Source organism: Alligator sinensis, unplaced genomic scaffold (genome assembly GCF_000455745.1).
Source record: "Alligator sinensis unplaced genomic scaffold, ASM45574v1 scaffold717_1, whole genome shotgun sequence".
Taxonomy (NCBI): domain Eukaryota; kingdom Metazoa; phylum Chordata; order Crocodylia; family Alligatoridae; genus Alligator; species Alligator sinensis.
In genome coordinates, this window is record NW_005841961.1 from 3,283,759 (window position 1) to 3,300,294 (window position 16,536).

The 16,536-nt window shown below is 40.0% G+C and overlaps 1 protein-coding gene across 1 annotated transcript in view; it reads left to right on the forward strand.

Annotated features, from left to right (window-relative positions):
- Positions 1 to 14,879, forward strand: part of OSGIN2 (oxidative stress induced growth inhibitor family member 2) — a 35,466-nt gene extending 20,587 nt beyond the window's left edge. Inside the window, exons 5-6 of the mRNA XM_025200236.1 lie at positions 4,436 to 4,527; positions 7,898 to 14,879. Of these exons, the coding sequence (XP_025056021.1) occupies positions 4,436 to 4,527; positions 7,898 to 8,945 (1,140 nt within the window). The 3' untranslated portion in view covers positions 8,946 to 14,879. The remainder of the gene's footprint in view (positions 1 to 4,435; positions 4,528 to 7,897) is intronic.
- Positions 14,880 to 16,536: the final 1,657 nt, after the last annotated feature.

Consider the following 16,536-nt stretch of genomic DNA (forward strand, 5'->3'; position numbering starts at 1 on the left):
CACTAAAAAATCTGATATTAGACCTGTCAGAGACAAAGAACACCATTCATACTTTCCGGTAGGCTGCTCATCCAAGGAGCAGCCCTTCAGTTTTAGAAGGGATGTACTATCTTTCACACATCTCCGTTTCAAAGATAGTGAGTTTGACGCTACTGAAAGGAGTCGCACTGAAACTCAAACCCCACAACAAATCTTTGGAAACTGCCTCGCTCCCTTCCCTTAGGTTTGGGTATAGATTTCCCCTGGGGACTACAGAACATGTTAACATCAGCTCACTTCCCTGTTATTTCTCCCTTTCTGTTGTTTTCCCCAGGGACCCTTTTCAAAAGAACCTTTTACACCCACCCCGCTCCATACTACTTCTCCAGTACTGGTTTGTGGATCTCAACTTGCAGGAAACATACTTCCATGTTGCCATTGCTTGGTCTACAGGAAGTCCCCCTATTTGCAAAACATTACCAATACAAAGTACTGCTCCTTTGAATCGTCCAAGGACATACTGACCAAAAAGATATATGTGTAATGTAAAGATAATTTAATGAATAGTTGATCAGAGGAAAGTCTTACTAAGAAACTGACAAACCTAAGCTATGTATTAGTCCTGTTCAGCTGCTGATGTGAACTACAGAAAATTGTTCCCAACTCCAGCATAGGCAACAAAGTTCCTAGACTCCAAGATGGAGTCGATAGCACCACAGGCTTGCTTGCCTCAATTTAGTCCCTAGATAAAGGGGACAATTGTATACCTTGCCTTGATTTCACTTTGCCTTATATTATTATGTCATGTGCCTGTTGTACATGCATGACATCAGTTACCAGGCTTTTCCTAAGACCTTTTCTAATCTGACTCAGTTTGGGTCAGTCTGTTCTTCCAGGGGACATCAACCAACTCCATCCCTTCTAATCCTGTTTTTTATGACTGTCCTTTGAGCTGATGGTTAAAACCTGATAATGTCAGAAAGAGTACTTTTCAAAACCTGTCAGCATTCACCGCACCAGTCCAGCTGCATCTCCATATACAAGGGATGTGTTGCTTAGAGGACAAGAGACATCATAAACATTCTAGAGCTTTATATCATTAAGGTATTCTGTATGACATTTCTCTTTGTCCTTCACTATTCCAGAGATAAAGAGACTGGCTGGGTGGAGAGGCACTTTTCCTCAGTACCCCAGACCCACAGCATGGGTCTGGAGCAGTGGGGAAAGTAGGGAGAGTACATTGCCCCTTGTCTCACACCATCAAAGGGGCAACAAGAGGCAATGTTTATTTTGCCCAGTGAGTGGTTCAGTTGTGTTATGACACATTGTCACAGCTGAATCTCTCCATTTGGCAACATCTGTTTCTAGTCTACACTCTTTTAGCCCTGCAGCAGCAATGAGATGGTGGATGTCCAGATAGTTGGCTTCTAGCTGTGCATACTTACTGCAGAAGATGTCTTCCACTCTTGTGGAGTAGAAGTGGGAATAAACATCTGCCACCAAATAAAATGCAGTCTTTTCCAGAGAAAGTTTGATCTTAGATCTCCACTGGATGATACTTTTGTCTTGTAGTGGTATTAGAAGCGTCTCTATGCCTTCCTGTTGTGCCCAGAGTGATTGCCATATAACATTGGGCCAAATTCTCCTTCATGTACATCTCCCTGTGACAGACTGGCATTCTGTTTGCTTGCATCTGATGTTATCACCATTTTTAAGGGTCGGATACACACTATCACAGAACCTGTGTTTGCATGGGACCAATATTGTCCCTTGAGGCTCACAGATCTTCCCAGCTGAGTTTCTCACCTAGAGCTTCATTCACTATCTTGCTATCACCACAGCTAGAAGAGTGACCTGCTAAAATAAGTCAGAGGAACCTCTGCATAGTCCACTGGAATGAGATATAAAGTGGTGCTTAGAATTTGTTTAAAATTGACTTTTGAGGTCGTATTTTAGTTTGCCTTTGCCTATATTCTTCCCTAACTTCCCTTGCAATAGTGAGTGTGTGGCTGGCCAGTAGGGGGCGCTCCTGCGTTGAGCCACCCACCTCACTGTGCCCAACCACCTTCCAGGCTCCAAGTGCCTCCCTGGGGCGCCTCACATCTGGCTGACCCCCTTCCTGAATCACACCCACTAGCCTGGGGGTTCCACTGCCACCACCCAGGGCTGGGCTTGATTCTGGCTCTGTGCACCCTGGGAAACACAGGCCTAGTAGCCCTTCAGGGTACTTGATTCACTTCAAGAACTTGGGATGCTTCTCTCAGTCAGAAGTACAAGTAGTGTACAAGTAGTCAGCCGAACCAAGGGGACCCCAAGGCATAATCTAGACCCACTCCCAATAAGTCTCGCACACTAGGTACAAAGGAGAACTTTATTGGTTACAAGGGGTAGGGTTGGAATAGGGTACAGGGTAAAGCAATATCAGAGAAATCCCATAGAGCAAACTCCCATGGTTGGGTAGCCTTTGATCACGCATCTGAGTTACTGCAAACTATATATCTAGTTAGATCTCAGATAGATTACTCACAAGTATCATCCAGAGGCAGGTGGAGATTCCCTCTGGAGGCAGGTAGTTCCTTGATCATGAGTTTCGAGAGAGCGAGCAAGTTTCAGATGGTTCAGCTCTTCTCTCTCTCTCTCTCTCTCTGTCTCCCTCATGGCTGCTGCCCCCTCCTCTTGGGTAGTCCTTAACTTGTATAGCCCTTGTCACCTCATTTACCTGGTTCAATGGGGGCCAGCACCTGTTGGCTGTCAGCCAACCAATTTGAAATGCATCACTAGTTACTGGGCAGACTGGCAGTTCGTAGCTCCCCAGGGAGCAAGCCCCTCACCCAGGTATATGATACCAGTCATGTAGGCAGAGGGAGCAGGTTTTCCCCCTCCCTCAGAAATGTATCCAGCTCAGGTTACCTAAAGAGACAGGGTAAGGTGTGTATCCTCTGCTGGGCCCATCCTAACCAAATTGTCACATAGCAGAGTTTTTGGGGAGAAACAGAGGTGGCCTTCTGCCACAGAGAGAACATACAATACTCTCAGATATAGGGTTTATCTGAAATATTTAGAGCTATGTTTATTCATAGGGCTGAGTCGTAACTATTCCAAAAGTCAGGTTATTTTGTCAGAAAGTAGATAATTCTGTCACGCTATTCAACTAGTTAACCTATCAAAAGTACCTCTTGTAGTCCACCAGAGCTTATTGTATTAGATTTTTTGGATACTGGGGATCTATGAAACTGCAGCATGGAGCAAGATGATCATGTTCTTGAAGCACTATGCATTGGATCCAGTGCTAGATTTGGATGAGCAATCTGTTTGCCTGATACACCTGGTACTCCTCTTTCCCGCTATCCTGAAGTGAACAATAACTGCCATTTCACTTGCAGTGCAGCTCGTATTTACACACGTTCAAAAATATTGCTCCATCTATAGTAACTGACGTAGGAGATGCCAGTCTGGATCTGCAACCTAGCCTCCTTCTCCACTCCAGAGATACTTGGCAAACATGGGCTTTGAATCAGGACAGTCACGGCCCCTCCACCTTTTCTTCCTTTGGATGGGAACCGGACACATGCCTGATCCTGACAGATATGCTTATTTGAGACTCGGATTGTGCACCTGTGATGTACATGTGCAACTTGCAGTGGGATTCACAGTGACTACAACTTTTTAGGATCTTCACAGTTGCTGTAGGTTTACTGTTCAGTTCCAGACTCTTGCTTCCAGCCACTGTTCTTAGACCTTGAATATAGGCAACGTTCTTAGAGCTTCCAAACTCTACTATGAATTCAAGAGCTGGAGCTTTCAGGCTCCTGGTTTCCTAGCAGAGATCCTGGAACACATGTTCCTGATCTCTGGCAGACTGTGTGGGGGGGCTTTCAAGCAGCTCATCAGGTGAGCTTGTAGGAAACTAGGCAGCATTCCACCTCTGCTTTGAACTTTCAGTAAAACAAGTGTTTCTTCAAAATATTATTTGATGAATCAGCGTTTTCTTAAATTTCATCAGACAATTCCTGATTCTCTGTAAGACAGTACCCATCTCAGAGCTTTTAGTGCTTACGGTCTTATCCCACGATCAACCTTTCCAACTTGTCAGGTTTCTAGATAACAGGATCTCTCTTTGTACTTGTTGCTTACTTTCTGTTGGATCTGATTTTTTTTTTCTTCCTTTTGCATGGAGTCTAGCCAGCTTCCATTTAAAAAAAATGACTTTTCCACTGAAGATAATATTTACAGTTTGCCATCTTGTTTTTTTCCTTGTCTTTTTTTAATCCAAACTTCCACTTACTATTTGGGACTTCTGACCTTCAACACTGTCTCATGTATCATTTGTCTTTCTGTTTAGGAACAAAAAGTCTTGGCTTTGTATGTGGACTAGATTATTCTTTAGATCCCTTTCAACCTTGTGATTCTGTTAAAAATGTAACTGTCACACTTACTTTGATTTCCCCCTCTATAGACAATGGAAGGCTCCATGCTGACGATCAGTTTTGGAGACTGGATGGAGTTGCCAGGACTCAAATTTAAGGATTGGGCAGCTAGTAAACGGAGGTAAAGGCACCAGATTTCTTAAAGTGATAAATGTAGATATGAACACTGTATAAATACAGGTTTGAGGGGTGCTGTATAATAGTTCTAGAGCCAAATTCTATTCTACCTAGTAGGTGCTTAAGTGAACTGAGGTGCCTCAGTGTAATCCTTTTCCATCTTGCTCAAGTCCCTGAAAAACTGTTACTACAACAGGTGAGGGTGTCCCTTTTTTCACACTTTTTTTACTGCTCAGTGGGCACGTCTTCATGCACAGAAGACTAATTTTACTGTGCATTAGCACAGCTGGCAAAAACCATGCTAATGTGCAGATTTAGTTTAGCATGCATTAACAACACTTAAGCATTCATCTGCACTAATGTGCAGTAATGCCAGTTACAACACACAAAGTTAGTGCCAGTTATTCTATATATTAAATTTAATGCGATGTAATTATGGCACATTAATGAATGTCTGGATTCACCCAGTGTTAAGGGTAAGATGGCAGTGTGGTACAAACGTAGATTAATGTATTTTCAGGGACTTGAACACAGTGGAATAGAATAGGTGCCTGAGTACATCTAGATACCTAATAGATGCAATAGGATGTGGCCCATGTTTATAATGATGGTTCTGTTTCCTTGAGGGCACTAGACAATGACATTTTTTTGTTGCTAAAATAGAAAGATTCATCAAGTGACACTGACCAGTTTCCTATCATAAACATGTATTCATAAATGAGGGTTATAAACTTGTTTTTGTTTGATCTTGTTCAAGGTCTTTGGCTGGTAGAAAGCTTCTACAGAGAACATATGATTTACTTGCTTTTTCACCTTCTTTTCTATTGCACTAATTACTTTTAAAAATAAAATTAATAATTAGATTTTTCTCTTAAACTCCTTTTCCCACAGGTTTTCAAATTGGAACCTGAAGGTCACTTTAAAGTGAATCTGACAGTAGCTGTTTAAAACAAATATACTAGTTTCCCCATATAAAATTAGCCCACTGAGATATTTACAAAATGCACACAAAAGGCATTTTATAGGCATTTCTGGAGCATCAGTAAATCTTGGGAATTATTACATTGTGCTTATGAACCTCTTTCTTTAAAAATTAGCCTTAATGCAATCTTAAACTGCAGCTACGATCTTGCTCCTTCATGAAAAAGCCCTTTCTGTAGCACAGTGTAAGCATAGTATGGAATAAATCTTACTAATGGTAATGTAGTAGTGATTATTACCATGAAATCAATGACATTAGTTTATAATGGTAATAAACATTGTACCCAGTCACATTTTGCTGGACTTGCTGCAGTGTGTGGCTGGGGCATGAGATCAGCTTTGGTTGTGGCAGCTGAAGTAGCTTGAATTAGATAGACTGAAAGGTCAGGGTCCAGAGGGAGAATTAATGAGATGGAGATAGATGAGATTTGAGTTGCGATGGTTGAAATGCAAGTTTGGGGACAATTTTTTTCTTTTTTTGGTAAAGGAAAATAAACCATGAATCTACTGTATTCTTTCCTTCAGTGACTTAATAGTCACAGGTAGGTCCCATTCTGGAATGAAAATGTAAAAACCAGAGGGAGTCCCACAGACTTTAAGACTCTCTGACTTTCTCTCCTATGAGAGAAACTGTAGTGATAGATTATGCCTTTGCACTTTTGTCCTATAAATAATTGCTTGGACTTAATTTTAATCATCATCTTAAACAGGATTTTACATACATTTACACCTACATAAATTATGCTGGTTATTTTTCCCCCCAGAATTGGGGCTCTTGGATGAGGAAATAGTGACAAGTATTTACAAGGTGTGTTTTTCAAAACTGTACTTGATTCTAATACAGTTCTACCCAGGGTCAGAGCCATAGCCAAAGCTGCTGCCTGACCCCTCTCCCCTGCCACCTCTGCACTTCCACGTTTCCTCCTCCTTCCTCCTCCAGGCAGCCTCTGCTCCCCCTTCTGCCCTCTTCCCCACCTGCCCCCTTGCTCATGCTGATCATCCACTTCTGGCCAATGCTGTTTTTCTTAGGTACATGAATTTAAAAATGTTAGCTACATAAAATATGTACATGTCATAAGTTCTCAAGCTTGTTCTTCAGTAAATATCTTACCAGGATTCTCAGAGTAATAACATGAATTTTTAAAAGGTCATATGCCTATATCTTGATAACCTACCCGAGACAGACAGGAAGTACTCTTTGTCCATATGTTTACCAAAAAAAGTCATAGATGTTGATAATGGCCACCATAATCTCTCCTGATTTATCATTTTGGATTTGTCTTAAAGTAGCAAAGTTCCTGAAACCATTTAAAAGGCATCTTACTAGTATCAATTATTATTTGCCTTTGAAACACAAAATACAAATTTCTAAAGTGGGTGCAAGACCTTAAGTTAAATCCAAAATGATACAACAACCAAGTTTGAGGCTGGCCCTGGTGTCTAAATCAGGGGTGTCAAAATCACTTCCAGTGTGGGGCCAGATCCAGATGACAGGGCTCTTTGGCAGGCCAGATCCAGACCAGGGGAAAGGGTGCCCTGCTTAACTGTATACTTTATTCTCAACTATCAGGAAGTTAAAACTGGCTTTGTGGGATATGTTCCATTAAAAATTGCTACAATATTTCTTCATTCGTTGCGTTTATCAGCTTTACTTTGTGTGATAAATGCATCATAGGGGATATTTTCAATGGGATTTGTTGGCCTGTCTCCTTCAGATAGTTCTGAATTTCCTCTGTAGCATATCATACATAAATATTTAACACACAGCAATCCCAGACTACATCAGGTTGATTGAGGAAGGACAAGCTACCGACAACCAACCCAGAATTTTGCACAAGAGTAGCAGTAGACAGACACAATTTCATACATCAGCGTTTGGGCAAGCTTGCTTTTACAAAGCAGATTTAGGGTGGGTTACTCCAAAATAGGAGGGTTTTTTTCAATAGGAGGAGTGTGCTTAACACATTCGGGAATCTTACCCTATATCAGGGGTTGTCAGCGGAGGGTACATGAGAAGGCCCTAGGGGGTACGAACAGGTGGGCGGGGATGGAGCACTGCCACACGCTACCCTGCGCTGCTGCGCAGGTGCTGCCCCCCCAGCTGGACACCGGGGGGGGGAAGCTCACATTCCCCCCAGTCTGGCCACTGAGGGTACAATGATCTTAAAAGGTTGAAAACCCCTGCCCTATATAATCGGACATGAGGAGAGTAGTTTTACAGTCTTCAAATTCCATGTAACAAAATTTACTGAACTCAAGATAGTTATGTTATGAGTGAGGAACAGAGTCTATCCTGCTTAAATTTAAACCTACACAGACACTGTTTCAAGTGTGATGTTCAGACCACCATTTATGGCTTAAATATTAATTGAACCTCTTTGATTTTCTTTCAGAAATATAAAGTGTGACAGAGTAATGCCAGAGGAAATAGCTTGTTATTACAAACAATATGTTAAGGTTATGGGTCTCCAGAAGAACTTCAGAGATAACACTTACATAACATCTGTGTCAAGACTTTACCGAGAAAAGGATGAAGATGAAAGCCAACTAAGTGAAAATATTTCAACTCGGCATTTGCAGGAGGAAGCAGAAGATGGACAGGAACCATTGATCAAAAAAAACTGGGAAGTTAGAGGTTATCATAGAGCAACAGATGGTTCACATGTACCCTTCTGCCTCTTTGCTGAGAATGTGGCACTTGCAACTGGAACCTTTGATTGTCCTGGCCGACTCCTGGTTGAAGGAGAAGATTTTCCCTTTGTGCTTCATTCGATGTCTGACTTTGGAGCTGCCATCAGCAAGGGGAAACTACGTGGAAAAGTAGACCCAGTCTTAATTGTGGGTGCTGGACTCACAGCAGCTGATGCAATACTGTGTGCGTACAATAACAACATCCCTGTAATGCACGTGTTCCGCAGAAGGGTTACCGATCCAGGTCTAATTTTCAAACAGCTACCTAAAAAGCTTTATCCCGAATACCATAAAGTCTACCATATGATGTGCACTCAGTCACATACTGCGGACTCTAATATGCATTCTGCTTATACCAGTTTCCCTGAGCACCGTGTACTTTCCTTCAAGCCAGACATGAAATGCATCCTTCAGAGTGCCTCTGGATTGAAGAAAATCTTAAAGTTCTCCATAGCATTAGTTCTGATAGGTTCTCACCCTAATCTTTTCTTTCTAAAGGACCAAGGGCAGTGCATAGGTCATAATTCAAACCAACCAATCACATGCAAGGGTAATCCTATTGAGATTGATCCATATACTTATGAGTGTACTAAAGAAAATAATCTCTTTGCGTTGGGCCCTTTGGTTGGAGACAATTTTGTGCGTTTTTTAAAAGGAGGGGCACTGGGCATTACACGATGTTTGGCAATAAGACAAAAGAAGAAACATCAACTAATTGTTGAAGGAGGTGGTGGTGATGGGGTGCCCTAATAAACCAAGCAGCAATATAAAACTTTTGTATATGGAATCACAGGCATACTCTGACAAGCAACTCATTGACAACTAAAGCCATTAGCAGCCACACTTTTGTGATGTAATACAAGTGTGGAGAACTTGTTTACCTAGTAGAGTATGCTGATGCTACAATACTTTATCCTTTTGAAAACACAAAAATTTGGTCTGCTCTCTTAATTGATCTGTATGCAGCTGGAATTGCTTCCAGATAAAGAACAAATGAAACTAACGTCTTTTGCTCATACAAGTACAAACTTATTCTCTGGAAATAGAGCATCTGGCCAGGAGCTGCTTTTTATTCTAGTGTCAAAAACTCAACAAAAAATATTCCCATCTTGAAATTGTAGATCTAAACCAAGCTGGAGAGGTTTTTTGCTCTTACTTAATATAAATGGTCCATGGTCTCAGTAAATATGAAGCAATTCATTCGGAACAAAGATTTTTATTTTGCCACAGTAATAGTTTATATACCTTTCTTGAGCATTAAGCAAATTACCTTTTACAGTAAACAGGATTTCTACAAACAGAAAAACATTTGACTTGAGAATTATAAATCATATCAATCTTAATTCAGTACTGGGATAAAAGAGCAAGCATTCCTTTAATCTTAAATGCATGATTTGACAATTCACTAATATGTTTGTCAAGGGTATGCCCGCACTTCTTGAAGTGCAGAAAGGCCGTAACATAGGGATTTCAGAGATCTGTTCTCTATTAAAGTGATATGTAATTTTCCAAGAATACTCTGGTTTACAGTAAAACAAAAAAGTGCTGATGTAAGTGCTCTTACTACAGTGTCAGCATAATGAATGGCCAATGTCTTGTTACAAAAAAAGAAAGTGTGGTTGAAAAAGCAGTACACAAAGTGATTACAAAATTTGTAAACCACCTTCTTATCTTACAGCTAAGGAAGACTGAATGGGATCTCTTATCTGGTGGAGATGGTGGCAGATACTCCCCCATCACCTTGTGTCCAGTATTGGCTCCTGTTTCACTTTCTCAAGCAATACATACAGTTAAAACCATGATGTATTTAGGCATTTAGATGTCCATTTTAAATACCACATTTTAAAATTCCCTATACGAAATAATAAACCTGGAGAAAACAACTCCTTTAAAACCATACTCCACCTCTGACAAAGTTGCTAACTCAAGTTTTTGGAAAGTATAATCTAAGTTCCACAACTCGTGAAGGTGAGGTGTGGAGTCTGTCACATATGCCTTTTAAAAAATAAATCAATGTAAACACTATCTAGTGGTGTTCATTGTTGCTGGGATTAGCAGTAGATCAGTGGTTACTTGCCTAATTATGACAGTTGTCATTTAGAATACAGACTAAAAGAGTCTTAGTTTATCCATCACCAGACACTTTTAATTCGCATCTAGCATGTTTCCCAGTTCAGTCTGTTACATTTTTTTTCATAAATGTATTCTATTTTCTAAATGGAACACACAGCAGCTTGGATTAGAGAGACCATTTTTCATTATTAAAATGAAGCTCTGTAACTCAGCAAAATGATGATCACCTCAGTGGATGAATTATAAGAACCTGAACCAGATACAAAGAGACCCCAACTACCTTAAGGTTATGGAGCTTGTATAGTGGAAAATATACATATTCTGCTGTTTCAGCCACGTGACTTTTGATAATTGCATTAATATTCATACTTGTAATGCCTGATCTGTCTGTGCCTCCTAAAAATACCTACGCGTCTTAATAAAGTTTTTCAGGATCTGGAGCTTTTATTGAAAGGAGAAAAATTAAATATTGGGGCGCACAGGTGTTAAAACCACAACAAAAAATATTCCCATCTTGAAATTATAGGTCTAAGCCTATAATTTAATTGAAAGCTAAAGATGTCATTCTGAGAACAGGCTAATTTAGTTTAAGTCAGTTTGATCTCAACTATGTCAGTGAAACAAGTAGATGATTTTTTTAAAACAATGCCTATGTGGCTTGAATTTTAGTCATGTCTTGGGTCATTACTAGTTGCATAAGTCATTTTCATACTTGGAAAATGCAGGGATATGACTAGTTTCAGTTATGCTAACATCTACTTTGTTTGACATAACTAAGCATGGAATAGAGACTTCAATATTATTTCATTTTAGTAGAGGACTCAGGAGATTTTGGTTTTGGTTCTACTGCGTAAACTTTACATATTAGCTACACATTAAATCTTTTGTTAGAAAATCTGATTGTGCTTTTAACCAGTATGGAATATTTTTATGTGGTAAAGTCTACAATTTTGTTGCTGTTCCTAACCATAAATGTTGGTAAGTCACAGCATAACATTGCAGCTATAAAAAACATTCCCATCCTTTGTGCAATTTTTTTTTACTTTTCAGTTTTAAATGAAGCAAGGGGATTAATTTGTTCAGGAAAACAAAGCTGCATCCCGAACTGTTGTATCTATTTAGACACTGTGAAATTTACTGTGGTGACAAAAGTTTATTGTACCAGTTCTTATTCGGGTATTTATGATAGTATCCATTATTGTTGCTTTGGTGTGCCTCAGAGTTAATGATTTTCCTTCTATCCCTGCTGTTATTCCTTTGCATAAAACTAAACTGTGATGGGAAGTCAGTAGATTGAACTGGTATTTTTTGTCCACATGTTTAGAATTTGAAGAATAACAGTTAGCTAGCCGGTATGTAAATACGTCTTTTTACTGACTGATACAGTACTGAGGAATCTTCCTTTTTTATTGGGAACTGCCAGTCTTTGTATTTGTAACTGGCCTTTATCTACATGAAAACATGTGATTTGTGCAAATTGTTTTTTCAGAAGGACTTTTAAAACATTGATATTTGAATTGCTGTTAACCAGTATAGCATTAACCTGAGTTAATAATTAATAACCAGTTTATGTAACTATGAATTATGTAGATCAGATTCCTGAAAGGGAAGCAGTCTCTACTTCATCCTTTTCTCCCACAACATGAGTGATGCTGCATTCAGTAGACTGTTTAATAGTTTAGAGTTAAAAAATGTAGGTGGTAAGGTAAACCAGTGTCACTGACATGTAGATGTAGAAGACAATAACTGCATTGCTAGCTTTAACAATTCTATTTTAACTATAAATTTTTACATGTTGTACTAATATGTTAACCAAATATTTGCATTTTATAGTAGACTAATGAAAAATATATTTTTTTATTTGTCTTGGGTTCAGGAATAGGTTATAATCCAAAGCACTACTGAACATATCACCTGGTTAAATTACTGCTAAGAGACTTCTACAAAATTGTGCGTCTCTTCAATTATCTCTAGCTTAAGAATTGCCACAGCAGACTTGACCAGTGGTCCATTCAGTAAATGACTATTTGACAGGGACCTAACTGTGCAATATTAAATATGAGAAAGAAATGTCTTTTAGATCCTAATAGGTATGTTGGCTTTTGACTTGAACCCTGGGGACTGACAAGCTACTAAATTTTTTTTCTAGTGATTAAGCTACAGAAGCATTCATTCTTATAAAAAGGTGTAATCTTTCTTTGAATTCTGCCAAGGTATTTCCCTGACTTAAGTACCTTAAGGCATTGGGGGCTGGATTCACAAATGGATTTAGGCACTGCAGCACTTTAACTTTGTGTCCTTCCGCATAGTAGAATCACAGCCCCAAACTAGAAACCCAGGCTTCCTCATACATTGTATGGAGAGTTAGAAGTCTTAGAAAAGGATTTGCAGAAGCCCGCAAGCTGAATGGAGAGCTGCCTAAACTAGCTTGTACAAAAATGCTGAGAGAGCCAGTCCCTGCCTCAAAGGTAGTTGGGTACCAGACTTGACTTAGGATTCTGAACAGTAAAACTTCTGGAGTTAAGCAATGCCAATTAAAGCAGGAATTTGAATCCAGGTCTCTCTCTCATCCCAGAAGAGTAGCCCTTGCCAGCAATCTAGTGGGTCCACTGGGGAAACTGCCTTTGCTGATGAAGTTGCATCATATTGTATACACAAATGGCTATTAGATCAGAAATTCTGCTTCTCTCGCCTCCCAGATAAGTGCACTAGCCCCTGGACCAGTACAGTTCAGTAGTGTTGGAATTTGTGCAGGGATATCCACATGCACAACTTCAGCAACTTGAGACCTTCACTGACAAACTCAAATGCCTTGGGACTCCAAGTGCCTAGCAAGTTAGCAGCAGAGCAAGGGTTTTTAAGCTTTTAAGATGAGTATATGTTGCATAATTTTAAAAAATCCTTACCAATGAAGATGCATACTGTTTTCTAGACTAGCAGCAGCTCAAGTGCTTAAAAGAGGAATGCTAGATCTGCCTCTGGCAACCTCCCCAAAACAGTTTATGCAAACTTGTTTATTGAAATAGAGCAAGAATGCTATCAAAATAGGAGACAGGCTTACAATAGTGCATACTACCCAGAGTGGAAGAAGAAAGGAACTAGATTTAGTGGGAGCCGGCTTTAAAACAGGTAAACTGAATTCCTGTGTAATAGAATGAATGAATGAATGAATGAATAGTTCTTAATACAAAAGAAGGGGCTTAATATTTTTTCCTCATTCCCTTTACTGATGGCAAGTAAAGAGCAGCAAGAAGTGCTAAAGGAGGGGGGAGCTCTGAAAGACTCATTGCAAAGTTGTAGAGACTCCACTTTTTAAACATATCCTTATAGCCCTTGTTGGCAGCAGCAAAAACAGAAAATGGGTCATCCTGTTGTTTTGGCATCTCTTCTTCCTTGTCTACTCCCCCCACAGGGCTGAAGTGGTCTGTATGGTACCATATTCCTTTATGAATGAGCCTGAGCGGCCTTTGGTTACTGGAAGCCTCCATTTGTCTACTAAAAAAGGAAGTCAATTATAAAAAAAGATGTAGAAGACTATTTTGAGAGAACATGGTGCTAAAGAAATTATCTGTCCTACTTAGTTTTAATCTATAAACTATTTTAGAGTCCCAATGACAGGTAAGACATGCTTTCTTTTTTGTGGATGTTTATAAATTTGTGACAACAAAGGGAAACATGGTAACAGGACTGACAACATTGACTTTTGGAATAAATCTGAGTGATGTCTTATAGCACTTTATCCTGAAAGAGAAAAGTGTCTTGCTTGAGTAAGTGCTGCATATACTATTTGATGCTTTTAAGCCAGAATAATGGCAATTAATGTGCTTTGACAGAAAAAAGACCCTGGTAACATTATGTGGTACTAAAAAGTATGTTTCCCTTAAGGGATCTGGTAAGTTTTTCAGGTGTTATTACATAGTGATTGACAGATGACAAAGAAATTGGAGAGACTTTTGCAGGGAAGGTGGAGATTGTTATTTGCCTTGCTATACTTAAAAACCAGCAAGACATCAGCAGAAAACCTCAGATCAGTCAAGATGTGGGTTAGGTCAAGAGTAAAAGTAGATTTGGGTCATCAACATGCAGATGGTGATTGAAGCTTAATAAGGGTTAAAACCACAGAGCTGGAGAGAGGGTGAGACAGCTTGAGTGGATTGTCAGAGGAATGAGGACCCATCAAATGGATCATAGAGCAAACAGAGAGGGGTCACAGAGCAATGGGAGAGGGTAATCACAAAAGCCAGTGGTTATCAGAGTCATCTAGTGTGTGTTGCATCAAAAAAGCCACCAGGAAGTGAATAAAAGTGGAGCAGAGGTCCTTATTTGTCTAGGCAGAGATTAGAATGAAGGGGAAGAAATGGACTGGAGAAAGTAAAGAATGGAGGTGCTAATGAACATAAACCTGCATATCATTTGGTTTACAAGGTTCTTTGGGTGAGTCTGATATCTTTTATTAGACCAACTTAAATAGCGTTGGGTAAATGGGTTTGGGGGAGATCTTGTTTCCCCTAGCGCCCTCTGGGATAACAAGGAATAACGGCCACCAGTTGTTGGAGAATAGGTTTAGATTAGACATCCATAAGAACTACTTCAGTGTTAGGGCAGCTAGGATCTGGAACCAACTTCCAAGGGAAGTGGTGATGGCTCCTACCCTGGGGGTCTTTAAGAAGAGGCTTGATGCCTACCTGGCTGGGGTCATTTGAGCCCAGTTTTCCTCCTGCCCAGGCAGGGGGTCGGACTTGAAGATCTACAAGGTCCTTTCTGACCATACTTTTATGATTCTATGAGTTGGAAAACAATTATTAAGCAAGCTTTTGGGTTCAAAAACCCCATCAGGCTACGGAAGTTTCAGCAGTTGGAGTGTGCTCTTCCTGGATGGAATGAAAAGTAAAGAAGCCAGAGGCTGGTCTGGTATGCATACAGATTTGCAAATGTAGATTTTCACTGACTACCTGTCTTGTATGCATAACAGCCCAGCCTCTGGCTTCTTTACTTTTCATTCCATCCAGGAAGAGCACACACCAACTGCAGAAACTTCCTTAGCCTGACGAAGGGTTTTTGAACCCAAAAGCTTGCTTAATAATTGTTTTCCAACTATTTAAGTTGGTTTAATAAAAGATATTGGATTCACCCAAAGAACCTGCCTGCCTACGTCCTTAGACCAACACGGCTACAACCTACACCCCTGTATCATTTGGTTTGGGATTTCAGAGAAGGGAGATAATTGGAAAGGCAGCTGAAGGTAAGGGCAAGGTTTAAAAATGAGGGATACTACAAATGCTCATTGTGAAGGGAGGCCAGAGAGGTTGTAGAGGGCCATGGAGGTAAAAGGAAGGACTAGAAAAGGACAAGAAACGTCATTGTTAGGGAGCTGGAGGGATCTTGTTAACTTCCTTTTAAAAGGTCAGCATCTTGCATCAACATAGGAAAGATATAAAAAAGCCAAGTTGGAAGCAATGAAGAGGTAGCTTGGATTATAGCTCTGAGATTAAGCGTGTCGTATTTATGAACAACTAGTACACTGCCCCTTTTTAAGAGGGAAATTTAGCTACTGCTTCTTGCTCTGTATGCTCAGCTGAGTTGCTGAATGCAGTGTGTATTTGAAGTCTGGTTAATAAAAGGTCTATTTTGTTTACCATATCCTGTGTGGATCTCCCTTCCTCTGAGCACCCTATAAAACAAAACTAATGCATAGTGTGAGATTTATCTTACAAGAAGTGAACTGGGGCTTTCATACTGAATAATGCCAGAAGTGTGCTGCCTGTGAGGTTAGAAACTAAAAGCATTCTGGAGAACTGAATTAAGGTTTACTTTTTCCTTCAACCTATCGTTGCAGGACCTGGGACAGAGCATCTGTAGACACAGGAGGCTGTTCATTTTCAAAACTATTAAGCAAAAGAGGCAGGAGTATCCAGCAGTGCATAGTTCTCCACAGGCAAAGACGCTGAAGCAGGCCGTCTTTATCAAAACTCAAAAGCAACCTGTTTGGATTTTTTTCTTATTTTCCAAGAAAATCATGTCCATACAAAGACATTTCCTCTCGGAGAAATTAGGGACCTATTGACGGATGAAACAGTAGGGAGGCCAGGCACGTACAGAATTTAAAAAGAAGCATGTAGGAGAAATACAACAGGTTTGGAGCACACGTGGATTGTATCCTGCATAAAAGGAAAGGCTAGCGCTAAGGAAAATATTCATGAAATGCTCCAGATTAAATTACTGTGTGTTTTACACACCAAATGTCCCAGATTTCCTTAAAATATGGTCA